This window comes from Denticeps clupeoides, chromosome 11 (genome assembly GCF_900700375.1).
Source record: "Denticeps clupeoides chromosome 11, fDenClu1.1, whole genome shotgun sequence".
Lineage (NCBI taxonomy): Eukaryota > Metazoa > Chordata > Actinopteri > Clupeiformes > Denticipitidae > Denticeps > Denticeps clupeoides.
In genome coordinates this window covers 10,781,743-10,807,586 of record NC_041717.1, presented here as the reverse complement: position 1 = coordinate 10,807,586, position 25,844 = coordinate 10,781,743, and the positions used below count along the sequence as shown (strand labels likewise).

Below are 25,844 nucleotides of genomic sequence, written 5' to 3'. Positions count from 1 at the left end.
CATTTGTAATACAGATGTTTTGGACTGAAAAAGTCCTAAAAGACATTTAAGAATGAGCATTAAATAAAATACAAACTCTATTATTGTCAGATTTCAGCACCTTTGGTAAAAAACGTATTAGGAAGATGACAGAAAATGTTAAATATCTCTCTGTCTGTCGGTTTTCGGTACTCGATTACCATCAAACAAAAAAGAAAAGACGAGGCGTTCATTCAAAGCAGTGTGATTGGACGAAACACTGTCAATCAGAATAGCCGTTCTATCGGCCCACGGATCAAATCCACGTGGAGGAGCGTGAGCGTCTGGCCTGGAGGCCCCGCCCCCCTCTGCCGCTGTTTATAAAGTCGCGCGCAGCCCACGCGTGGCCGGAACTCGCCGTTCGTTACGGATTTAACGCGCGGGCGGCTCGGCTCGGCTCGGCTCGGCTCGGCTCGGCTTCCCGGCTGATCGTCTGCGCGTCGCCAGGGCGGGTGCCCACGATGGCCAACAGCGTGACCCAGGAGTACCTCCAGATGCCCCCGGTGACGCGGGCGTACACCACAGCGTGCGTGCTGACCACGGCCGCCGTGGTACGTCCTCTCCTGCCCAGCCAATCACGTCGCAGGCTCGATCAGCGCAGAGGTTACAGATCGTCGTGCTAGAAGATCCCGAAATGGGGGATCTTCGCCTGAGCGTCTTCATTCCGCTGCTGTCGCTTCCTTTCATGTGCATCAGCACGAGGTTCAATGCGCACATTTTCATGCTGACAGTTCAGAATAAAGAAGCCAAGCATGTTAACACATGCAATACAATAAACTATATTAAAATAAAATGTCATATTTTACAATGTTATATGCACAAGACAACAGTATGAGCGTGAAATGTCTGAAATTAGTCCGGAGCACAGGGTGTAATGATAGTAGACTTGGCAGCTATTGATGTAGTAATTAAGCCCATCTGTAAAGTAAATGAGAAATATAATTTACTTTATATATAATGTGCATGTGTGTGAGAGAGAGAGAAGTGGGTGATTTAAAAAAATAAATTAATTTCATGCTTTGAAACTGGTAACTGGTAAATTTCAGCACTGTTTGACACAAATCTGTTCCATGTGTTTTATTTTGGGACAAATGATGTAATGGTGATGTAAGGTTTTGGATCTGGCCTGATGCTAAGTTTCTTCACAGCAACTGGAGTTCATCACTCCCTTCCAGCTCTATTTCAATCCAGACCTGATCCTCCACAGGTACCAGGTATGAGAGCAAAAAAAAAAAGTGCCTGTTCCACTCTGTTCATTTATTAGGTCATCATTGGCATTTCTCTCTGTTAGTTATGGCGCCTTTTTACCAACTTCCTCTTTTTTGGCCCCCTCGGCTTCAGCTTCTTCTTCAACATGATCTTTCTGTATCCTTTGAATGGCAATTTCACCACAAAACGCTGCTCTTTTGCCTAAAAAGATCATTTGAGAACGTGAAGCGAACAACCTGTAATGTGCTCGTGAAGCAGATGATCATTTTTTTCATAGCTCGGCAGCTTCTTTCTTGCAGCTGCATTTTCACTGGAGCGTGTCCTTGACAGAACAGATACCGATACTGCCGCATGCTGGAGGAGGGCTCCTTCCGCGGCCGCACCGCAGACTTCGTCTACATGTTCCTGTTCGGTGGCCTTCTCATGACCGTATCCTCCTCACGCCTTCATAATGTTCAAATTAAGAAATAAGATCAAACGCAGAGAAAAAGGCCTTTTTTTGGAATGCAAATAAATGTTGGGTGCATTATAAACACTGGTGATGGTGTAAATCACTCTGGAAGCTGGAATTGTCTGTTAATGGTGGAATTCGCGCTTTATCAGTAACAACGAGTTTTAGTGTAATGATGGTGTGTTCGCTGAAAATAGTTGCATTGAGTAAAGAAGCAATACAACTGGTCAAATTCCCACCAGTAGAGCATCATGGGGAAAAAATATATAAAAATGACCCCAAACTTAAACTTTATGCAGCCTGGATTGGTGGTGCACATGTAAGCTTCATCAGACGTTCTCCTTTCACCGACGCTTGCAGCTCTTCGGTCTGTTCTCCAACCTGTTCTTCCTGGGCCAGGCCTTCACCATCATGCTGGTGTACGTGTGGAGTCGGCGGAACCCCTACATGCGCATGAACTTTTTCGGCCTGCTTAACTTCCAGGCACCGTTTCTGCCTTGGGTGCTCATGGGATTTTCGCTGCTCCTGGGCAACTCCATTGTGGTCGATCTTTTGGGTAGGGTAATTATTAACGGACCCGGACAAAATATTTATTCTGCTCAGTTTGTTTTCCCTTCCTGCTCAGCAAATGAAGTAATTCATCTCTGACGACAGGCATCGGCGTGGGACACATCTACTACTTTCTGGAGGACGTGTTCCCAAACCAGCCGGGAGGCAGGAAACTACTGGCAACGCCTGGACTGCTGTGAGTATAAACATTTCATTTACAGCATTTATCAGACGCCCTTATCCAGAGCAACTTACAATCAGTAGCTACAGGGACAGTCCCCCTGGGTTAAGTGTCTTGGACACAATGGTAGTAAGTGGGATTTGAACCTGGGTCTCCTGGTTCACAGGCGAGTGTCTTACCCAATAGGCTACTACCACCCTTTGATTTATTTAAAGACTCGGAGCGAACAATGTGGTCCTGTGTCACTGGTATTTTCTGGTTTTAAATTTAGCAGACTGAAAAACAAATCCAATATTGAAAGATGCTGATGTATGATCGTATTTTTTTTTTTTTACTTAAAAAAAAAAAATTTGAACCAAACTCAAGGCAAACTTTTTTTTTTCTCTCCTGAAGACAAATTTTGTTTGACGGTCCTGAAGTGGATCCTGACTACTCTCCCCTCCCGGAAGACCCGATGGAAATTCCCAGGCAGGGCCAAAGGGGCGAGGAGGATGAGGAAGAGTAGTGGAGACTTACTCTGAAAGGACATCCAATTACAAGATGGGTAGAGGCCCAAAGACCAGATGAACGCAGGAGGAGGTCAGTGCTGCTTCTCCTGGACTGAGGTTTTACTTTTTTTTTTTTTTTTTTTTTTTTTAAATGAGCAACTCTGCAACGTGCCTCCACCCACAATCACGTCTTTCCAAAGATTCGTGTGAATTGGCACAGTGATCCCTGCAGGTGCCCATCGGAATAATTTTTTTATTGCATCGGCAGGAGGGACATTTTGGTCTGGTTGGAACTTGACCTTTCCAGATCGCTAATGTCAGAGAAAGGTCGACAAATATTTTTGCAATGAAGAACAGCATCATAAAACTTATTTTGGCACCTTTTTTCGTTTGTGTCTTGACTTTTTCACATCAGAGGGAGTGTTGATGGCCCAGAACGAGTCTTGTTGACTCATTGACAAATGTGCCAATGGTCTGAAAAACCACCAAGAGAGCTGCACTGTCTGCATTTTCTGGCCTTTTGTGGCTATTGCGCATCAGAAACAAAAGGATCCAAATGGGGAAAGCACGTGTGGCAACAAAGCACAAATGCCACGTGCGGCCTGTTTAATAATGATGGTGCAAATTTAGAGACACACACACACACACACACACACTTGAAGTATTTTGGCTTGATTTGACCTACTGTTGTCCGATTTGGTAAAAAAATAAACATAAAATAATTTCACTTCATCTTCATTATTTGAGTATGCCGCCCTTATAGTAATAAAAAAAATAGGAACTAAACCATTATTTGGAATGGTTATTTTACTTAAAAGAGCAAATAAATCAAGTTTACAAAAAATGGGTTCTATTCACAGACACAGAACATGACAACATAAAATAGTGAGAGAATTCTCAGTGACCTCCTCCACTGGTGGGGCGATGAGGGCATGTGACTGGGATATTGTGCAGAGACTTTAGTCTAATGGGACCAGGGATCAAGTAGTCCCCAGCATGGTTTGACTTGCCAATGGAATGTCTCTGTATCCAACGTAGGAGCCTTGCAGCAATACAAACGTGCGAACAGCCACGTTCGCTAAAACATCTGACTGTCTTGTGTCTCTCTGTATTACCAGGCCGGTGCAGTGTTGGCAAGTCTTCTCATGCGCCTAGAGGTTTTTAAAAAAAAAAAAAAAAAAAAAAACATTTGTTAGCAAAAGCGTTTGACACAAACCTCTAACAAAAGTTTTGAACTGAAGAATTGAAAAGTGCCCACCTGGTGTTCCTGTCCTGGTCTCTGATCTTCTTCTCCATCTCTGCATCTGTCAGTGTCTCCAGCAGAGGGCACCACTGGTCTGCATCGCCAGTATTTCTGATAGCAATCTCCACAGTGGGCAGCGGGTTTTCACTATAAGGCACCCAGGGAAAATTAGGTCATTAGTCAGAAATAAAGAAAAAAAATCCTTAACTGATACTGAACTAGAACAGAGAGCTAAAATAAATAAATAGATTTTTTTAATCACAGATCCTGACCTGAATAACCTTGCTGCATTGAGTAGTACAGACCAAAAAAAAAATATTTTGAAATCTACACTGCAACCCCAGTGGAACTGAAAGAGACTATTTCAGTGTCCAGGCTTGGTAGAGTGTACCAGTTTAAAGTTAATTTGTATTTCTGAAAATCTAGACATTGTAGTCTATTTATTTATCATATTTTGCTATAGATTAACAAAAAGCTCCCAAAGCAAATGTTGACTTATTTGTAAAGGTGCTGCTGCCATCTAGTGGGGAAGAACAAGCTGGCGTAATAGTGGTACCTGAAGGCATAGGTCCTCTGATGCCAGCTGAGCTGACCCCTGATGCTGTAGGCAATGGTGGTGACAAACTCTCCCCCTAATCCTAGTTCAGAGCACAGTTTCAGTGCAAACGTCTCCGGGGAGTTCTCCTTCTCTGACATGTCCCACTCAAACTGGTCAACCAGAGAGATATTCCCCACATGGATGTTCAACTACAGGGAAGGGAAAAGAAGCAGAAACTAGTTCACCCACCATTTTCATTTCATTTTGCCAGACTCCCACATTAAGAGGAATTAGTCTTAAATTTACTTTGGGAAAATGTGTTACCTTGATGATGACCCTCTGGTCCATTTGTTCATCTAAGATGCTATCAGTAGGGTAGGACTCAATTTGTTGCCGGATTGCAGAGGCAATGGCTGGCACAAAGGTCAAAGGGTTCAAGTCCAGGTCGTCGCATAAGATCTCAGCAAACATCTCTGGGGTCATAAGCTTCTCTGTGGGCACACAGAAGATATTGGGTAACACTGCACTATGATGTACAGCTACTTGGAAATTTAGGAGGAGTTTCAGCTCCTTAAGATTCCGTAGTACTCAGAGCCAAGAGAAACTAGAGACAAAAGTTCAAGCTACCATTCATGTTCCATGTGAAAGCATCCCTAAGCTTTTGCCCATCTATCTCCATGTCCAGTCGAATGGGCACCAAGACTTCAGTCTGGGTAGCATTCTCATGGATAACAGCAGGATCATGGTCATCAAAGCTGGAACAAACAAACAATTTTCCATTTCACATTTGCAAATCAGATTATCTGAAAGTAGACGTATTCTTGGGGAATTGTGGAAATCTGTATTGTGCGCAAAGGCCAGTAAGGGTCCAACTAAATGTATGAACCCAGATCACATTATCTGGGTGTGTTTTCTCAAGTTCAATTTAGTTTACATGCATATTAAGTCAGTGTGTAGCTTTTTCTAACACCACGTAAGCACAACCATAAATGTAAGTGTTGTACATAGCAAAGAATTAATAAAATACTAATTCCTTGACCATGATTCGTTTTTTTTTTTACTCTGATGGCACATAAAAACCATGTCCTTATTTCCCGCAGGTATAAAATGCATGCAGAGCAGTCCATAATTCCTTCATTCATTCATTTATTTTATGTGTGTCCATCTGCAGTGTCCTGATGGGGGACTCACCAAAGTGGAAAGGTCCTCTTTTTGTCCCGACCCAAACGGTTGCGATTGATGGTGGTAGAGCAGGGCACAGCGTCCAGGTGGTGAGAGCTATTTGGCAGGGTTGGAACCCATTGGCTGTTCCGCTTCGCCTTCTGCTCTCTGCAGGTATAAACACAGAGAAATCAAACGTCTGTCTGCAAAATAAAAAAAAAAATCGAATATGCAAAAAAATGTACCGCAGGGAAATGTGAAGACTTTAATGGACACATCTGACAAATGAAATTTGCATCATTTACATTTAAGGCATTTGGCAGACGCCCTTACAGAGCGACTTACAACGTGCTTCCTTGTTACCATCGATGAAGTGATCAATTCTGGTTCACTAGCACCCCCAACTATGAATACAATCTTTTTATTCACTTTTTTGTAGTTTCTATACATAACTTATTTTGATCATAAATATCATAATCACATCATATTTGATCATCATATTTGAATCAGAAAGCCCAGCCAATTAATAAGACAGGCGCTTGAAACGACGAAGTAAATAAAGGGCATCCTTACCGGAGATAGGCTGGGGGCTCGGTGCTGATGGAGACCGCCTTGTACTTCTCGTCATGTCCTTCAAAGATCTCTTCGACTTCAGACGCCTTCAGCAGAGTCACACTGGTGGCTAAAGTTGTGTAACCGTGATCTAACACAAAGAAAACACTGACGACTCTACTGCCATGAGCAGATAACTCGCTACAGCCGATACAGCATCGGGTGCGTCGACGACTAAAGTACAACTAAAAAGCCAACCGGAGTGGAGCACCCGGCGGGGCCGGAGGTGGACGACTCACCGTGCGACGATGCGACGATCTTTTTCCGCTCTTCCACCGAAGCAAGCCGTCTCGACAGCGACGGGTACCTTTTATACAGGGAGCCCCGGAACATACGCAGGTAATTCCCCACCTGCAGACAACGACAAGCGGCAGAACGTCGTGTTAAAAACGCCCAAAACGCAACAAAACACCCCGAGTTGATCAGAAGAAAGCGCTCGTTCGGTGGCGGCGAAGACCGTGGCCTATTCGGGCTATATGCTAGTCCGGCTAGCAGCAATACAGGATTCGTATGTTGGCGCGGGACGAACCTCGGACCCGATCATGTAGAAGTCCCCATCTTCTTCCAGTTGAAACTTCATAGGTTTCTGACCGAATGTTTTACTTAATGCCATGTCGACCGCGTAACAACAGACCGAGAGCGGCGTTCTGAGTCTGCGCGTTGGCTGGCGCTGACTGATGACGTCAGCTGCCATTGTTCTCAATTTCGCGGGGCACCACATATGGGTTCATGGTCAGACCCTGTGCTTATTATTAGTGTGGAATGTGTGTTAATTGTTAAGAAAGTAATACTCAGAGACTACTACACGCATTGTTTGGCACCGTAGTATTTTCTGAGGACAGAATATGCCCAGATCAGTGCAGCAGAAGTAAAACCAGCATTCCAGAGTACATATTCAAATCTCTCCTCAACCCTGTTCATAATATGCAAAGGGAAATGTTTGAGGTATGAAAAAACACTTTATTAATTTTTATAAACCTAGCATTGCTTTATACACATGTATGTTTGTAAATGTACACATATTAATTTAATTACAAAATAAAAGCATGTACAATGCCATATCAATCGATATTTACAAATCAATAAATAACAACAAATCACAAAACAACGGTACAAATTGCACAACCAGATATGGCACCAAGTAGCATGACCTACTACCATTCATGTAGGTTAGAGCTGTAGTCAATTTGAGATGACAAGGTCTTCAATATGATAAAGTCATTGCAATATTAAAGTACTTTCTAAAAGCATCTTCAGGCACGGTGTCAGGGGTTCCTCTGATTGGAACGGCAAGGGCGTGTTTTTCTGTGTGTTGTTTCACAATTTCGCAGATGTCTAGACAACAAAAGACAACACTGTCCAATAAGGGAAGATGTAAGAAATATTACTTGTGGACATTTGTGTGGTGATGTTTAGCTTAGTTTGTCAAGGCAATTAAAAAGTCCTGCTTTGCGGAGAGGGGAGGGAGAAACAGTCACTGATTCACAATGTGAGATCTTTTTCTCTCTCTTTATATCCCTCTTTCTTTGGTATTTGTGAGATGAGACATATTAAGAATTTCTCTGCAGGACTCGTGTAAACGTGTGCCTGTGATTCCCCAGATGCCTCGGTTATGGCCTGGCATAAAACATTCGGTCTTTAACATTTCGCTCCACCGATAGTATCTGAGGTTTGCCCACGCAGTGTGCCTCAAAACATGTTAAAGAAAGAGACAGAGGACACTGATCCAATCACAGTGGTCGGGACAATTCTGAAAAGTCAGTCCGTCCCAGTGTTCAGCCAAGCAAAAGCATCAGGCAGCATATTCTGTACAGGAGGCAGCCAATCAGAAATTGCACGAAAGACAGAACAGGAGGCAAGACCAATGTCAATGAAAGGCTAGCGGTAGGAAAAAAGTTCATATCATAAAAGTACAAATTTACTGTTCATGGCGGTAAACCTGTACACTTCACGTTGTTGTTCAAAAGGTCCAATATTCATTGTGTAAAACATTCTCCTCTTGCATAGACTTGTATTAGAGCCTCTGTCATTTCTTTTTTTCATTCCTCCATTAAGTAAATCATCGGCTACCAAATGGCTCACATGCTCCAGTTGGTTTAAAACAATAACTATGAGCTGCATTTCACAAGCAATGCAGGTCAAAAATACATAATAAAAGAGTTTAAAAGGTCTTATGTTCTAATTGAAAGCTTAGTTACTTGCATTCCGAACACTGCAAAAATATTTTCCATATAGGGATATGGTCAACAAAATGTTTAAAAAGTCCAACTTCATGGCCACTGTCGTGTTTTGTAGTGGTTTCTACAGTTAAACCTGAATGTGTTTTGTCTGTGATGTGAGACCACAAGCAGCTAAATAAAGGGAGCACAGCACAGACCGGTAGGCTCTCCACATGTTAAACATATTTAAAATGTAGAAGCACTGTAGAAAAAGTGCATGCATGTATCATCCACCGTAGCAAGCACTCATGCTTGTTTGTGTGTGTGTGTTGGTCCAGACATGCCACATGGTGCACGTCATTTCCCGGGCACGCCCCAACATCCACATGACCTCTTTAGGGAGAGAGTGGGGCTACTCTGGAGGGCTTCTTCCAGGGTTTTAGGACCAGCTCTCTGCCATCCTCTGTGGAACGTTCTCTTCTGAAACCGAGCAAAGCCTCAGCAAGCAGCAAGCATCTCCTTGGGTTTTGCACAAAATGTGCTAGTCAACATTTGTACAACAAGTGTAGCTTCAAAAGATGCCCTTGGCTATTTTCAACCCCTTTTGCTTAATTCGAGGCAAAGTAGATGTGGTGGGGTTCTTGGAGCGATTAGTCCTCGGAACACCATGTCTCCTCAGGACAAAGTCATAATTAGCTGTCGAGTTCATGGCATAAAACACATTTGCTTTGTCAGGAATCTTCAGTTCTGTGTTATAGAAAGACAAACACAACATTTTACACAACACAAAAACTGAAAGAAGTCACAGAACGGAAGATAGGACAGAAAGGCTGTGACATTACCTTTGTCTTCTGAGATCTTCTGAAAAAGTTCATAGTCCTCAGGTTTCTCCTGTTCCAAGTTGTGCTTGGCCATGGCTTTCTTGATGACCCCTTGGGTCTTATCTTGACTGGTGACCTGAAACATACCAAAAATAAAGAATGTCTTGTTTCCTTTCCCCAGAGGTCTGAATCGGGCACATCTCCATAGTTGTTCTCCCTCGTTCACTCACCAGGATGCTCTTGTACAAGTTGCCATCATCAGCATCCAGGCTGACCCTGATGATGCAACAGTCATCCACCTGCTGGTTGTAAACTGGTAGTGAGACGGTCGAGCAGGTGGAAACCGCCGACACAGAGCGCTTGTGTGAACGGGAGGCGGTGATGGGCATAGAGGAGACGGAGGAAGATGAGCTGGAACTAGAGCCAGAACCCATACCGGACGTTTCCAGAGAACACAGTGAGGTTGACTCCCATAACTGGTAAGAACACAGAAGGACATTCTTTAAAACAGTAATTGTGGATCATATGGTGTCTAGCTGATTATATAATATTACATGAAGGTGATTTAAAAGAACTTATATACAGCCACCCTGGTCACCAAGCATACAGAACATTCCATCTTTTAGCCCACTATGTAAACAGTAGGAAATTGTTCCCAATGACGCAATTTAGAACCACTAAACTGGTACTGCATGATTTACTGGCCAAAACCAAAGGTTCCTGTCACTGTCTCTTTCACTTTGGTATGATGTTCAAATATACATCAAGATGGGTCTAGCATTATGGTTTGTTTCTGTGTTGGTTCCTGTTTTAGGACATGTAGTAAACAAGTTCCGAGCGTCCCCAATTCCCAGTGTGAGAGTGAAAACTGGTTTACCGTGGGACTGCAGTCAAGCATGGGCTCCGATGCAGAGGCAGAATGCTTCACTGTGGGTGAGGATGCTGAAGTCTGCAGAGCCAGAATCAGACAGTGGAAGTGTTTTTTTAACTCAAATCAGCAATTCAGCATGTCAGCAATTCACTATCACAGCTGTGAATGAATTACTTTTCTTTCTTGAGTCTCAGGCGAGTCAGACAGGAAGCTGTCATTGGCTCCCTCCAGGTCAGAGCTGCTGGATCCGGCTGAAGTGACACTGATTGAGTCTCCGGCATCCCATCCACTTCCCTTGGAGCACCCCTGAGAGGAGGATTGGTCGAAGGACTTTGAGAGTGGTGGCCCGGCACTGCTGCCTGCAGCCTCTCCACTTTCAGACTGCCGACTAAGGATTTAAAAAAAAAAAACATTTGTACACAAAGCAGGAACTGGACATTATTTGCATAGAGCATAACAGCTCATATTTATGTGCAACACCGGGTAAAAAGACAGGCCACTCACTCGCTCATACGCTTCACAATTGCACCGTTCTTTTTGCCTTTCAGCGTGTTGCAAGATTCTGAGAGTGGCTCAATCTCACAAGAGAGTGAGTAACTGTGGTCAAAGTAAATTAAGTAAAGTAAATTAGAGTACAGCATATGTTCAGTTGAAAAGGGCATCAGTCTTTATTGAATACAGATGTTGGAAAGCCATGTATTGAATCTCAAATGTTTCTTGTCTCGTCTGCTCACCTCTCGGCCTCTGTGAGTTTCTCCACCCCGCTGAACCACTCCCTGAAACGTGACTCTCGTGTGAAGCTGTAGTTGTTACAGGCCAGCTGAAGCAGCTTGATCTGTGCAATTACCTCAAATTCCTGAACGACGGTGAAAAATATTTTAAGAACGGTTTTAAAAGCATTCAACTCTATGTAGCATTGCAGTAGTACTGAGATCTTTATAGAATACTACTCACCTTCCTCCTCTTCTCAAAGTTGATGAGTCCTCCCTACAAACGAATGATATATATTTAGGAATGCATTAAGTATAAAAGATACATTTATAACACCATAATCACTCACCTCAGTATAATCCTTCATGGCTGTATCCATCATGACCAAGTCTGTAAGGAAGGTTCCCAAGTAGGGGATGGTGCCCTGCATTACTCCCTGTTAAAAAGGAAATGAAAAGTGAATTTTTTTCTACAATTTCATGTATTCTTGGTTTTCAAGACAAAATCTGATTGGATAAATATTATTTTAATTTCGTAAATTAGTACTTTATTTATGTGGTTTTCTGATCAGCTGAAGATGTATCTGCCATCAGCAATGTGATAAATATTGTTCCACGTATACAATCCAGGTTAAAACGAACTAACACTTTAATTGCAAATTAATTTTTCAGGCCAAACAGTATTCAATTTCTAATTTCTAACCAGGAGGTGGCACTGTTGGGTCTAAAGAAACACCACAGAGCCTCCCATTAGCCATACCTACCAAGTCCCTCTGGTGTTTCCTTTGGGCTCGTTTGTGATTGATCTCCATGGTTGCAAACTTTGACGTGCCTTCCTGTAGACAGAAGCCAGATGTCATACAGAATATGCAAAGGGCCGGTAGAGAAATGTAATCACCGATGTTACGCACTGCTGTCATATTTGTTTAGATTTATTTATATGGGGCCAAACATGTATTCACAAATTCTAGCTGTATACATATTTGGTAAAAATATTACAATATTACAAAAGTACAAAAAGGTAACACTTTGCCTTTCAAATATGCTGCAATAAGAGTTCTTTTTTTTTTTTTTTTTCAGAAAGTCTAATCAGTAGTCTGTTGTCAGGAGATACAGATGGCAACACTGCATTGGAAAACCCACAGAAATATCTTATCATTGGAAACAGAATTTTCTATGACGTCATCAGGGATTCCCTGTGAAAGACCTAGGGCCTGATGTCAGAGGTTTAATTTTTAGCTACAACACCCTCACCTCTACCAGTGGCACACATACCAAGCATTTTCTATCGATCCTCCGTCATGTTTCTCAGACCAAAACATTTCTGCGGGGTTAGTTTCCTCTAAAACCTTCACCACGCCCAGAGCTGCTGACGCTCACTATCATATTCTGCACAGGGTTTGACGCAGAGCACGGAATGTGGCAGATAAACGCATGCAAGGAAGTCCTGCAAAAGGGGAGTTTGAAAGAGGAAGTGTCATTTGTCTTAAATGAAATGCATGGTATTCCGTCCACCAAAATATTCCTTTCTGTCTTTAACGGCTACTTGGGCAAATTGCAACTTTTACCGGCTGGGCCAGCTTCTAATTTAAGATGCAGGAAACACTAAATGTTAAGAGCACAGCTCTGGGCTTCATTGAAATACAAATACATGTTTGAACTCAATGATAGGGAGCTGGGGTTTATGGGTAAATTACTAATGACACTAATTTAAAACTAAATTACTAACCCAGCTTCGCTGTTAAACCCACAGCAAGACTAATGAGATTCGATACGCAGCTCAAATCTAGTTCTGAAAAAGAATGTGTATGATATGAAGCTTTTCCCAGCGGAAAAGCTTGTTCCTCTGACACAACAAGCATCCTGTTCACTCGCAGTCCATTGTATGTCATGGATGCAAATCCAAGGAGAGTTTTTTTTTGTCAAGACCGCTGACCCACCTTCACAAGTAGCTCCCGACTGAGAGAGTGGTTGTTGTCATCAGAAAAGATCACAGAAAGTTCAAGAAAGGTGCGAAAGCTCTCCCTATTAGCAAGACAAAGAACAGCGTCAAACGCCACAATCTATGGAAATTACAGCAATTGCAAAAGGATGTCTGAAAGCCGTGTTAAATTCACACGACCGACTGATGAATGGGACGAATGTACAATTCACCGTAAACGTTTTCTGACTTCTGACCAGGTTGTTAAGGACTCGTAGATATTTTTATAGCGAATGATGGCAAATTTGCCAGAAATCAGGGACTCTGGTCTGCTACTGTACAGTCCAAACTAGACATGTCGTGTTCCTCACCTGGACACCTCCTCCCAGGTGCGTTTGAGGCGATGGACAGAGTTACACTGAAGGGCGGACAGGATGGCCTTGAGGGACGAGAAGTTCTTGAGTATCCGGCACTCCTGGGAGGGGGAATAGCACCGGTGAGAGTCCAGATTTGTGCCGTTGATGCTTAAAAAGTCACCAGCACTGCACAAAGCTCACCCTGGCCACCTCTATCCAGCGTTCGATTATGCAGGCTCGTTGCATGGGTTTGAGGGCGCGGCGATCCAGGCAGGTGGCAATGACACAGTTGGTGACACAGTTGAACTGGGCGACTGTGGCGCGTACAGTCGGGGCCAGATGTTCCTTGCCTTTCTTGTCCCTCTGAGACCAGATGCCCCCCAAACAGTGGTAAGGCACAACCTTCTTGAAAAGTTCCTAAAGGGGGGAAAGGATAAGCCACAAAAGAAAACTATGATAAAAGCAGTGAAAATGACCTCTGACCCACAGGAACTTTCAGTTGGGGCCTCACCGCTTCCATGAGAGTGAACTGTCCAGCGATGACGACTGGGTCAAAGAAGAGGAAGTCCAAGGCAGGTTTTTCATCATCAAAGACGTTTTTCTCCGGCGAGGCTATGGGACATGAACCAGGGATTCCTGTAGAGTTGTAAACACAATTCATCTTGTAATATCCCAACAACTACCCAATACGAAGCCTAAATGTGACATCGAAATGCTCAGTGTCACGAACTGTTTTACTTTTGTTGTACCTTCTTCGTCTGTCTGACACAGCTGCCTGCGCTGGAAATGTTCCAGCAGGTTCTGGCTGCGGCGCTCCAGGTCGGAACCCTTGAAGTTCTGCTGTAGGTAGGAAATGAGGCCTTTCAGGCAGCTGTGCTCCGGAGGGCTCCAGAAGTCCTCAGAGTACTGGTCCAGCCACGCACCCAGGATAGATGCGATTGTGCTGAGGAGAGAGACAAATGACATAACTCATGTTGTGCCGTGATCCTCCCAGGTGAAAAGATCAATTTTGCCACATCGCCAGTTGAAATATAGAAAACGTCCTGAATTTTTTTTTTAGTGTGGACAGCTCTTAGTCAGCTGCCATTATTAACCATTTACCAACATCTGAACAAAGATGAGTCAGTGCAACGTGTATGGAGGTGTGTTGCAAGTTTGATAAAAATAGAGCACCTACTTTTTCAGTTCTGTCCGATCATCATGTGACCTCTCAGCATTTGGTTGCTGCATTTTTGCATACCTGATGAACAGAGAGAATGTTTCAGTGCAAGGCTGCCTTTACCGGGATGTCATGGTATGTGTAGTTCTGTGCATTTGAAAGTGAAAAGTGAAGTGATTGTCATTGTGATACACAGCACAGCACACAGTGACACAACAAAATGTGTCCTCTGCTTTTAACCATCACCCTTGGTGAGCGGAGGGCAGCCATGACAGGCACCCGGGGAGCAGTGGGTGGGGATGGTGCTTTTGCTCAGTGGCACCTCAGTGGTACCTTGGCGGACCGGGATTCGAACCGGCAACCTTCTGATTACGGGGCCACTTCCTTAACTGCTAGGCCACCACTTGCCCCACAATCTGACTACATTTACTAATGTAAGAGACGAGTAATTACTTAGCCATAGCTACTTAGTGGGAGTTTTTGTACCTGTTGAGCAGCAGGTCCAACACCTGCTTGGTCGTGGCAAAGGAGCGATAGGTGCAGAGGAAGATGGTGATGTAGGTGGAGTCTTTGCCCTTGAACGCTGACACCATGTACTCCACCAGCTTCTCCAGGGTCCCTGCTTTGATGGTGCGCACCTTACACGTCTCATAGAGGCTGAGGGCAGAGTCCGTCTCCATGCCCAACCACCGCTGGCCTTTGCTGGCCGTCTGGTGTAGCTGCACCTTCCGCAGGGTGATGGTGTAGATCGCGCCATCCTCTGCCTCCTCGCCGATCTCCTGAGTTGAGTTCTGGGGAACGGGAGAAGCATTCCAGCTTCACTCAGATGCAATTCCAGTAATGTCTCCTTTAAGAGCCTTATCTAGTATTAAGGAAATTTCGCAGCAATTACAACCATAAACTCTTCCCTCATTCCAAACGGCCTTAGTCACCCGTGTACCGGACCTCCCGCTGACCCCATATCAGTTGTTCTGCCAAAGCTCTTGGCATGGCTGCACAGTATTTTTAGAGCAATAATTATAACTTAGGTTACCCAAAAAGGCAAATCCTGTTTGGCATCCTGTGAGAAAACAGGACTGTTGCTTATTACAAAATTTGAATCCATTTAATAGACACATGTCTATTAAATATGTCTCTATTCACACAGTGAAAAAAGTGAACACTGGATAAACCTAAAAAAAAATGTAATTAATCTGTCACACCTAATAGTTTAGCATTGCCATAATGTGTATAAACCAAACACATAATGTGTATAAACCTGCTGTCAGTAGCATTATGGTAAATAAAAAAAAAACTATTTACTCATGAGCATAAATTAGACTGCTTTTTTTAACTTCTTTAATGAGAAATAAACACATTAAACAAACAACGGTTTACTTTTATCAGTGCATCCATATACTGTAAAAAGTATTAAAAAATCACTGGCTAAACTTAAAAAAAAAAAAAGTAATCTTTCACACTTATCTTTTATCTTTTTTAAATACGTCACTGCACAAAATGACAGTAGAAATAGAAATAAATAACAAAGAAAGATTTGTACACTAGAATTGACTGGTGCAGAGAATATTTTACAACACTGATAAACCAGTGAACGCCGCACCGGCTGTGGAAAGACGTGAGCAATACGGATGTACAGCGTAGACTGTGTCCTCGCACTGGCACCAGTATATTACATCAGCCTATTTACTGCTCTGTGCGGAGTCGCCATGGAAACGCCAGTGGACCAGTGTAATCGAGAGTCTCTCTGAGGTCAGCAGCCAAACATACGAGGGGATATCCCTTCATTAACTTGCTCAGCGCTCAGTCACCAACCGAGGCTCACGTGTAGCGGCTGAATGAATCACATTGGCCGCACAAAGACGTGCAGTGTGCGGTAGTTATGGCAGCCTGTACACAAAAACACAGTGCCACGCAACAAAGCACTCTGGGGACCCTCCTAGTGTCAGGCTCGGGATACTTTTTGCCATGATCTTGCACGGAGGGTTATTATTATAGTGCCAACAAAGGGTTATTATTATAGTGCCATTTTAAAAATGTAGGCAAGCAAGAGCTTAAAGAACACGCCTAAACACAAAAGATTTTGACGTCAGAGTAGATGAAGAGCGCTGCATCACTGAATTGTGAATTGGATTGTATTATACTGCATGTTGAATATATTCTTTTTAACGTTATATAGTGCTGTGTGAATGTTTATTCTCTGTAAAGCATATTTGTGTCCTGCCCTATGTAAATGCATTATAAGAGTATTTCTTTGCCTCGCAATGTGCCACCAGTATGACTAACATTATAGTGGCGTAGGCCTAATCGTTTCACTGGTCTAAATTTTATTCCTAATTTCAAAATATGATTAACCATTGACTGTCATCGACTGCAGCTATGAATACTAACAATAATCTCGAATGGCGAGCTATTTCCTATTGAGAAAAAAAGTATTATTTCACTTATTAATATATGTTATATCTTTAATCATTTAATTTCAGCTTTGAATTTCCAAAAGTAAGGCTTTGGTTACCGCTCAGATCACTCTGTTTTTACAGCTCATTTTCTGCTGTACATTCGAATGCACCTTCAAAGCTAGTGTAGATGATTCAGGGTATCTGATTCACCCCTTCACAAGCTGCTTAGTCCATAAACAGGTTCAGCTTTTCCATCTGTTCAGGAAGCATCACGAAGGAAAATCCTTTTCCCTTCTAAATGCCAGTGGCCCTTAACCTCAACTGCAGGTACCAGAGCCCAAACAGTGCCTAAAAACAGAGCTCACTTTGACCTAGTGTGGACATGGGGCTTCCTCTGTCAGACAATGGTTGCTGAAATGCGAACTGCTTTTAAGATTGGCATCGATTATCTAACTTCCTTCACAGATGTATCCTCATCCTCTGCATGAAAAGCACAGATAAATATATATGCATCTTTTACAAAGCATAACAGCATCTCTCAGCAGATATGATGCATTTAAATTAGAAGTGCCGCAGTGAATTCTCTAATCAAGAATAAACAATAAAAAAAAATGCAAAAATTCAGTCCGATATCTGAGGCGTCAGCAATAAAAGTCAGAAATGATAACCAAGGAACATTGTACTCTCCTGCTGAGCGCGTTCATGCATTTCTTCTGTTATTCATTCATGATTAAAATGTCATAGACATTTTGCACATGTTCGATTGCTATCATATAGCAATATATCTGTTTATTTCTATGTATAAAACTTTTTAATTATCCTGTATACCATTAATAGTTGCTTTCATTGCTTGGAGGTTTAACTCTAATGACCACCAGTCTACAGGGCAGATTTATGCGGTGCAAGATAAGTGTTATATTTCATTGTCCTGCAACCTCTCCAGTTATTAGCCTGTGGAGAGATGGGGTATGTGGGGCCAGAACGCTGCTCTGTGTGTCTTGGCCATGCTGCCTGAGTTTTAAAGGCTGGTCATAGTACATTAAACTGTGGGATTGCAGACAGCACACCCCACCGGTAGAGGACACGGAGGTGCACACACTCATGCACGCAAATACACACACGTTACATTCATTGCAAAAAAAAAAAAAAAAAAGACAAGCTGTTGCCAAACGTCTAGTAAATGCGTCGTCATTGTTTAGCATTGTTGTGCTTCCTGGGGAAATGCGTCAAGGATAAGAATACTCTTAAAACTGGTGGGTTATGCTTATCCATTAGATCGAGATGCTAAGCATCTCACAAGCACACACATGTGCAAGTCCGGCCCACGGCTGCGGGAACTCTGCGTGGCAGCAGATGCTCCGGGGAAGGGTCTGGAAAAAAAAGCACGGAGCAACATTTTCCAGGCCGAGGCCTGGAGAATTCCACAGGCCAGTCTGTTTCTCTCGTTTAGTGTCTCTAAGCAGGACTTGGTGAACCTCACATCAGCTACTCAACTGGGACATAGCTGGTGTATTTGTGACTTCAAAATAAGAAAACGTCAAATGTGACGATAAGCATGAAAGTGATTGATGATTATAATATGATAAAAATTATTTCATGTGTACAGTTTAAAAAAAAATGACATGTCTCAGCTCCTAAGCTAAACATCCTTTCTAATTCCACAGTGTCCAATTAGTTTCCCTGGTCCCTGTCCCCATTCTGCTGCGAGGCTGTGACAAAAGCCTCTCTGTGCCTCTCATTTAAAAATCCACTCAGGCCCCTCATTATATCACGTTTTACACCACAGCCAGAAATCCTATCTGCAGTCAACAAACACATTCTACTATTATATAACTACACAACAACAATTTCTGAATTCATGTTACACATACAGATGCCACAACAGTCTATGAGAATCTTTAAATGACCTTTTTTGTTCATCTTACTTGGTTTTGACAGTCCAATGCCTACAATGACGCATTATTGCTGTATATGTTTACACTGATGTGTCTTGGATTACCTTTTAGGTCTGATGGAACTAAAACCCCAGACGTCTATAAGGACAGCCCCGGCACGATTCTGCCGCATTTCAATCTCTCTGAGCACCATTAAAAGTGAAATTGAATCCAGAAGAAGATGGAGAGCCGGCCGGTGCCAGGACCCAAGCACGGCAGCTAAGCATGCAGACAAAGAATCTTTGTCAGAACAAATTTATCAAGGCCAGGTCTAGCGGTGCAGACCGACCCATCGTTTACATTTACATTTACAGCATTTATCAGACGCCCTTACCAGAGCGACTTACAATCAGTAGTTACAGGGACAGTCCCCCCCTGGAGCAACTTAGGGTTAAGTGTCTTGCTCAGGGACACAATGGTAGTAAGTGGGGTTTGAACCCGGGTTCAATATCCGACGCAACATATTAACAGACCACGTCCAGTCATTGTGGTACTTACATCCCAGCACCAAATCCAACTAGTAATAATAAGCAGGGCGGAGTCCAAAACACTCTAAATAGCCGGTTACATGTGCTTATAAGCCAACACAGCCTACACTTTCTGGGTGCGCTAATCCGTTCACATACACACACATTTCGGGGTTTCTCTACACGTGTTGCCGAAGCCCTAACGCGGGCACGGCCTCATTGAGGGCAGAGTGTGTGGAGATGTGGCTGGGTTAGGGGAGGGGATTAGCTCTTAGCTAATTGTGTTATGAGAGCAGATTAGCTGCTGCAGCAGCATACGGTGGGTGACAGTAGATTTGCCACGGCCTTCTTTCTGCCTGTTTTTTTTTTTATTTTGTTCTTTGGTGACACTGCCTGGTTTATAGGCACGTTTAGAGAGCCCGTGGACACTTGCGTGACAAAACACCATTTTGTCGAAGGCAGTCACAGAGGGCTTGAACTTGTGAGGCTCTTGCGAAGCTCTACTAAGAAGGACAGTGTACTAGGGCTGGTCTACGTTGATTTTGGTCCAGGATAATTTATGAAGACGTTCAAGCACAGTTGATCCATTACTGAGGCAATTTCCCTGCACAAATCCCGTGGCATGAAACACAATATTGCCATTAAATCCCTGAAAGCAAAAGGATCTCAGCCAACTATTAACTTCTCAAAGACGTGCTTCGGCCTGGGGACATCCAGGGTACAAGAAGATAGTCCAAAGACAACATTTTGCCATTTTTGAGGCCAACAAATTTAGGTCAAGAAGGAGACGCCATTCACAAGCGAAGTGTTCCTTGGAAAACTCAGGAACTTTTTCCAAGGCTCTAAACACATGGAAAATTCAGAAGGGTAATGATTCTCCCTAGCCACAATCTACTCTAAAGCACACTTTAGGACATTGAGAGCAAATCATTTCCTGTTTAATGACAGTATTATTACCATAACATCAGTTTTGAATTCATTTTAATACTGCACAAACGTACTGTATAATGGTAGTATAAAACTGAAAAACAAATTATGTCACGTTAATTAATCTGTGATATAGCTGACACAACACAGGCTATGGTGTAGTTTTGTTATTGTTGGTAACCACGTCAACTTCCATTTCTGGGCTTTCTTACCTCCAGCAAAGGCAGATCAGGGTCCAGATGGGTGAAACTATTCAACACCACCGGACTCTCCTCTCCTGTCGCGAGTTCTAACTTCACCGCGTCCCAGATGTTCCGCACCCTCCACGCGCTCGCGTCAAACATCTCGTCCGGGCAGTCGGACCGGAGGCTCTGGACCTCCGACGGCATCCCCACGACGTACACCATCGTCCACAGACGCGAGGGGGAACTGAATTGATACCAGCGCTGAACGCTGATCTCCGCGCTCCACGCCCGACGCGTTGACGCGCGGTCTGAACGCGCGTGACGCCGCGCTGAAAGGGAGACTCGGGAAAGCCCGGCCCCGCCCACAGGCGTTTCCAGGCCACGCCCACCGAAGCGGGACGGACAGGGTGATAACAAAGCGGGCTAAATATGCGCCCAGTCTGGTTGAGTCGGTACCGTCAAGTAGACTTAATTATGCCCCACGAGCTGCCATCGTTTAAAAACAACTTTTCCATTCAAGAAATGTGTTCTGCGCATTAATGGCATGCTCAGTAATAAATATTTTGCAACGGCATTAATAAATGAACGAAGTACCTTGTATTTATTTTGGCGACGTGGTTTATGAAAAGAGGAGGAACACGAATTCTGTTTCATTAATATGTGTAAAAGTGTAAGGGAAATGCAGAAGAACTACGCACCTCGCAGGACAGCCTTCAGAAACATAAACGGATGGTTTGAGTGGAAAGAAGACGGCAAAATGCCCTGTGGCTCTGCGCTCTTGTGATTGCTGCCACCTAGTGGCCAGTAGGGGAAATACAAAAGTGAGCAAGCACTCACTCATAATATGGGTTAGTGGTGGCCTAGCGGTTAAGGAAGCGGCCCCGTAATCAGAGGGTTGCCGGTTCAAATCCAAGATGCCACTGAGGTGCCACTGAGCAAAGCACCGTCCCCACACACTGCTCCCCGGGCGCCTGATCATGGGTGCCCCATGCTCACTCAGGGTGATGGGTTAAATGCAGAGGACAAATTTCACTGTGTGCACCTTGTGCTATGCTGCTGTGTATAACAAGTGACAATCAATTCACTTCATTAATATATCCTCATTCAAATGAATGAAGAACAGCTGTTCCACATCTGGTATTAATAAGAGTGAGTCCCAAAAACAGATTAGAGGAACAGCTGCATGTACTATGAGCTTGAGAAGATGGGTACTTAGCCCATAACAGCCCATTAACTGCAATTTCTACAAACACAGACCGCTGCTTTTGCACAATGTTAGCTGTCTCCTGACAAATCCATCTCATTCTGCTTTCCTTAGATCCTGAGAACATCTTTATAGTAAGAACAAAACATAAAGATACTGCTTTGAATTTCTGAAAAATCTACCTTCCATCACCAGGACACCAGTATTTCACTAAATCCTTGCCCTTAAGAACAGTGGAAACACTGTGTAATAATGTACCAAAGTCCTGATCTCAGCACTGTTTGTGACAGATTTTCTTTTGCAAGGTGAGGCCTTATTAACTCTCCAAGAAAAATCTATCACAACAATTGATCCGGACACTCATTTTAAGCCTTTGGTGTTGATCGGCACCAGTTCTGTGTTTCAGTGTTGGAATTGGGGCCTTTTTCAGTTTATGTTCTGTCAGAGATGTTGCAATTCATACACTGTTTGTTGAGTTGCATGTTCAAACTCCACTGTTTGGCAGTTCATTCACTTCAGATCTACCTCCCATGTCCCCTGTCCCCTGTTCCTTGTGCACTGCAGTAACAGTATTGTAGTGTGGATGTGGGAACATGCTGCTCTCATTTATTCCTGCCCTAATCATATTCAATAAAAAAACACATAAGTGGCTTCTTATCTGTGTGAGTCACCAACAGTAAATTAGGTATGGATGTGGTGCATTTATCCTGTTCAAACTGTGGGACACAAATCTCACACTGAAGCATGTGCTTTCGTGCCCAGTGACCCCATCACTTTAACACACAGCACTAGACACTGCACAGCTGTTTTCACCGAGAACAAACACTTCAGAGCGACCCATCTGTCCCAAGGACAACGTTCACCCCTACATCTGCCCTGCTGGGCCATGACATCCACTGAATTCCATGCAGTTCACTCACTCGGCGCACTCACACTGCATGAAGTAGCTTTTTATTTGCTGTCTGTAGATAAACTATTCAGCTCAAGAGGGTTTTTCTTTTCTCTCGCCCTTGCCTGAGTGCCAGCGATGCAGAGTAAACTTGGCAGTGACTCTGTAACTCTGTGTGGCAGGTGCAGGCCGCTGGGCGCAGTCCAGTGGTGTCCCATCCCGCCGCTGCCTCTTGCCCTGCTCTAATTTAATTCTACCGCTCCTTCCTTTGGCCACACTGTCTGCGGAGATCAATGCACAATGGCTTTCTCTACACTACCCACAGGCACATGATTTATGCCTCTCCCAGGATCCTTTCTCTGTCCTCACTCCCGCTGGCTTCTTCTCTCCTCTCTATCAGTCAGCTACGCGAGCACACACAATACACACATGGGAACACACAGAATTTGATCAAATTTTAAAGAATTTAACGGGTAGGAAAAAGACTTGATCCCGCTCTAAAAGTCGAAGCAATTGTATATCATAATAACACAACGAAACAAAACCAGCCTTTCACTGAGATGGAAGATAGCATCTGAGTTTCACGAGGGCACAAACACAGAAAAGTTGTGGCCAACCATGTCAGGGCTTGATGTCCCTGATGTCAAAGGGCAAAATTGAGAAAAGCAACCTCCATTCTAATGTATTTTCATTGTAAGTTCACAGCCCATCTATAAATGACTGACTTGTAGACTATTAACAAACATTTTATAGCAAGACACCATGAATATGCATTAAACATGTGAGGACTTCACTCGTTTCAGTGCTACAGAATGGAGAAAGCAATGTAAGACTCCGTCACTTGGACACAGCGCCCCATAATAGACCAGGCTGAGCAGCATGATCCTTACCTCTCTCTCAGCACTTCTGTATCTCACTGGACTACATGCCTCTGAGCCTTCACACCTCCAGCACCTCTTCAAGACTCCACACATCCACTCAGACCAGTGCATCTTCGCCCGATTCGGCACTAACCCTCCAGAGGCCAGGACTGGCATATGAACGTCTCTGTGATCAGGGTCCTTGTCATGAGCTCCGGTTGGACGCCATGACGTGTCGCGTTCCCTTTCTCGCCATTCTTTGTTTACCCTGACAGCTGTGTCAATAACGCTGGATCAGAACCATAGAACATTAACTTGGGACTTGCGATGTTGAGACTGCTGAGCTGCTCTGGCTTCCTACTGCTTGACTGGAAGGAAAAGGCACTTTCTGGTCTGTCAGGTATTTCCAGCATGTGGTGCTGACAGCTCAATGAAAAAGGAAATTACTGTGCAGTCCCGTGGAACCCAATCAAATGGAAAGTGAAACTAAAGTGTGCAACCCTTTCTCTTTGTGCCGAGCAAATGTATTTTCTTGGTAAGATGTGGGATTTTTCCGGCAGTCCTTCTGTCAGAAGGGCCAGACCAAGGTCGTCTGAAACACTCAGATATTTCAAAAATAACAAAAATCGTTTTCAGTGTGTGCGTGGAAATGTGGGCAGAACTTCCTAGACCTTTATCTTTAGACAGAAATATCATTGCTAAAGAATCTGTAATATGATAAATATTCCTCCTTTTTTCCACCTTCATCTCTTTTCTTTTGTCTGGATTGTCTGTAGCCACGATCACATTTGTGGTGTGTGCTGATGGTACCACACAAGACAAAGAGAAGGAAGGAGTTTTCTTACTCATTGTGAGATTGAACAAAAAGAAACAAATTCATATTGAAATGATAATTTTTGTTTGTGTGACGTATTGTTGAGGGCAGGTTTGGAAGGAATGAGAGCTGGGGCTGGGTGGGTGGTTATTTCCTCTGGTTCAAGACACAAATGCAGACTCCAAAATACAAATCCTATAGACACACTTGACATTACATTTACATTACATTTACAGCATTTATCAGACGCCGTTATCCAGAGCGACTTACAATCAGTAGGAACAGGGACAGTGCAGGTTGAGTGTCTTGCTCAGGGACACAATGGTAGTAAGTGGGGTTTGAACCCGGGTCTTCTGGTTCATAGGCGAGTGTGTTACCCACTAGGCTACTACCACCCCTAATCTGACAAACATTAGAGAACACTCCATTATGTACTTTGAAAAGAGCTGCAAAAGTGTGAAAATGAATCTGATATCTATATAAAAGTAACAGTATAGACATCATTCCCACACTGGGAAGTGGCATAGTGCTCTATAGTTTACACTTTTGTGTCACACGCAGATTAAAATCACATTGCTTGGACTATGTGTTCAGTGGCATCTCTCTCACTTGGCAATACTGCTCGGATCTACCAAGTTAAGCAGCATCAAGAAGCTGTTTAAATTCATGCACGCTATTGCTCTGGCTGTTATTAAAATAGGGAATATGAAGACCCCTGATCCACTGACAGTTGCTTTAATAAGCGTCTTGTAATATAATATATGTAAGAAAAACTACAACATAGAATGATTGTATTCATATTTGGGGTCCTAGTGAACCAGAACTGAACCAAGGCATCTGTCAAATGTCATAAAAGTAAAATGTAACATGGAGCAGTCAATCAAAGATTAAACAGATTTTTCCTTCCAGAACAGTTCCTCTGAACTTGAACCACAGCCACGAATATACTGTACATTTTTCTAATAAAAAAAATGGCTAGACAAGACCCAACATGCATTACTGTGTTGATTTCACTGGGACAGGGTTGCCTAACACCTCCTGGCTCGCGGCCATCAGGACAGAGAACAGCTGAACCCAGAAGCTGCTGCTTCGGTGTGAGTGCAGGGACACACCTCTTTCTGTCAGATATAAGCAAACACACACACACACACACACACACACACACATATATGTGAATGTTGTTGCTCAAGTGCCCACATCCAGGGTCTTTCTCAATCAAGCCCACAGACCTTCAAACTGTTTTTCTGCTCCTCGATTCTTCAACGGCCAAGACAGAACTGTACATCACATGCACCAGACACACCAGCGGGCAAAAACAAACAAATACAAGCATGGGCACGCTCACCAGGTCGTCCAGAATAGACACAGGGAAATCGAACATGCACATCTTCACCGGCTGAGCCAGGGCATTCTGCAAGCTGAAAAGAGACCTGGGCTCCATGGTAAATAATACGTCCGGAGAGGCTGCAGTATGAACCCCCAGCCCGCTCCCCTCTTGTTTGTTGAGCAACAGATCGCTGGTCTTGCAGTGTCTGTCTCTGTCTCTCTCTCTCTCTGGACGATTCCTTGATCTCTCACTCACAGAATAAGGAAATGTGGGAAGCAGCCGCCGACTCCTGCGGACTCTCTCTCCACTGCTGCTGCATCAAGAGGAGAAGCGAAATCTGAGTCTGAGTCTCCCTACCCCCCTCCCTCCCACCTCTCCCTCTCTTTCTCTCTCT

General features: G+C 43.7%; 3 protein-coding genes and 1 long non-coding RNA gene across 8 annotated transcripts; 2 read left to right on the top strand and 2 right to left on the bottom strand.

Annotated features, from left to right (window-relative positions):
• Positions 1-328: 328 nt before the first annotated feature.
• Positions 329-4,103, top strand: derl3 (derlin 3). Its single transcript, XM_028995135.1, has 7 exons — positions 329-569; positions 1,167-1,232; positions 1,310-1,383; positions 1,563-1,656; positions 2,039-2,234; positions 2,333-2,423; positions 2,802-4,103. Exons 1-7 carry the CDS (start codon positions 480-482, stop codon positions 2,911-2,913), a joined length of 723 nt encoding a protein of 240 aa, XP_028850968.1. The 5' UTR covers positions 329-479; the 3' UTR covers positions 2,914-4,103.
• Positions 3,686-7,126, bottom strand: smarcb1a (SWI/SNF related BAF chromatin remodeling complex subunit B1a). The gene is made up of 9 exons (XM_028995134.1): positions 6,980-7,126; positions 6,690-6,801; positions 6,412-6,520; positions 5,869-6,006; positions 5,305-5,432; positions 5,002-5,168; positions 4,696-4,886; positions 4,155-4,286; positions 3,686-4,047 (listed from the first exon to the last, which is right to left on the bottom strand). The coding sequence occupies exons 1-9, from the start codon at positions 7,061-7,063 to the stop codon at positions 4,008-4,010; spliced, it is 1,101 nt and encodes a 366-aa protein (XP_028850967.1). The 5' UTR covers positions 7,064-7,126; the 3' UTR covers positions 3,686-4,007.
• LOC114799025 (uncharacterized) lies at positions 6,445-10,996 on the top strand. The gene is made up of 3 exons (XR_003751172.1): positions 6,445-6,789; positions 9,612-9,909; positions 10,245-10,996. It is a non-coding gene; the product is annotated as an uncharacterized LOC114799025 (long non-coding RNA).
• Positions 7,390-25,770, bottom strand: ralgds (ral guanine nucleotide dissociation stimulator). 5 transcript variants are annotated; one of them, XM_028995130.1, is made up of 19 exons: positions 25,353-25,770; positions 23,340-25,241; positions 14,934-15,238; positions 14,466-14,528; positions 14,038-14,231; positions 13,800-13,924; positions 13,490-13,705; positions 13,304-13,407; positions 12,952-13,036; positions 11,776-11,847; positions 11,362-11,448; positions 11,256-11,288; positions 11,036-11,157; positions 10,806-10,898; positions 10,476-10,689; positions 10,308-10,379; positions 9,661-9,906; positions 9,452-9,566; positions 7,390-9,356 (listed from the first exon to the last, which is right to left on the bottom strand). In XM_028995130.1, the coding sequence occupies exons 2-19, from the start codon at positions 23,484-23,486 to the stop codon at positions 9,181-9,183; spliced, it is 2,469 nt and encodes an 822-aa protein (XP_028850963.1). In that variant the 5' UTR covers positions 23,487-25,241; positions 25,353-25,770; the 3' UTR covers positions 7,390-9,180. The 5 variants fall into 5 exon arrangements, with proteins under 5 accessions (XP_028850963.1, XP_028850962.1, XP_028850965.1 ...); XM_028995129.1 differs by having other exon boundaries at positions 25,469-25,770; XM_028995132.1 differs by lacking the exon at positions 23,340-25,241 and having other exon boundaries at positions 25,469-25,770.
• Positions 25,771-25,844: the final 74 nt, after the last annotated feature.

Bases quoted from the DNA above. Each gene is read 5' to 3' on its own strand.
- ralgds (XM_028995128.1), bottom strand. From the start codon at position 20,578: ATGGTGTACGTCGTGGGGATGCCGTCGGAGGTCCAGAGCCTCCGGTCC. The intron at 11,449-11,775 runs GTAGGTATGGCT...CCTTTTTAACAG, and splicing joins GGAAACACCAGAGGGACTTG to GGAGTAATGCAGGGCACCAT. The intron at 9,357-9,451 runs GTAATGTCACAG...TCTATAACACAG, and splicing joins GAAGATCTCAGAAGACAAAG to AACTGAAGATTCCTGACAAA.
- derl3 (XM_028995135.1), top strand. From the start codon at position 480: ATGGCCAACAGCGTGACCCAGGAGTACCTCCAGATGCCCCCGGTGACG. The intron at 570-1,166 runs GTACGTCCTCTC...GTTTCTTCACAG, and splicing joins TGCTGACCACGGCCGCCGTG to CAACTGGAGTTCATCACTCC. The intron at 1,384-1,562 runs GTATCCTTTGAA...TTGACAGAACAG, and splicing joins TTCTTCAACATGATCTTTCT to ATACCGATACTGCCGCATGC.
- smarcb1a (XM_028995134.1), bottom strand. From the start codon at position 7,063: ATGGCATTAAGTAAAACATTCGGTCAGAAACCTATGAAGTTTCAACTG. The intron at 5,169-5,304 runs GTAGCTTGAACT...GTGTGCCCACAG, and splicing joins TTTCACATGGAACATGAATG to AGAAGCTTATGACCCCAGAG. The intron at 4,287-4,695 runs GTACCACTATTA...GGTGCCTTATAG, and splicing joins CAGAGGACCTATGCCTTCAG to TGAAAACCCGCTGCCCACTG.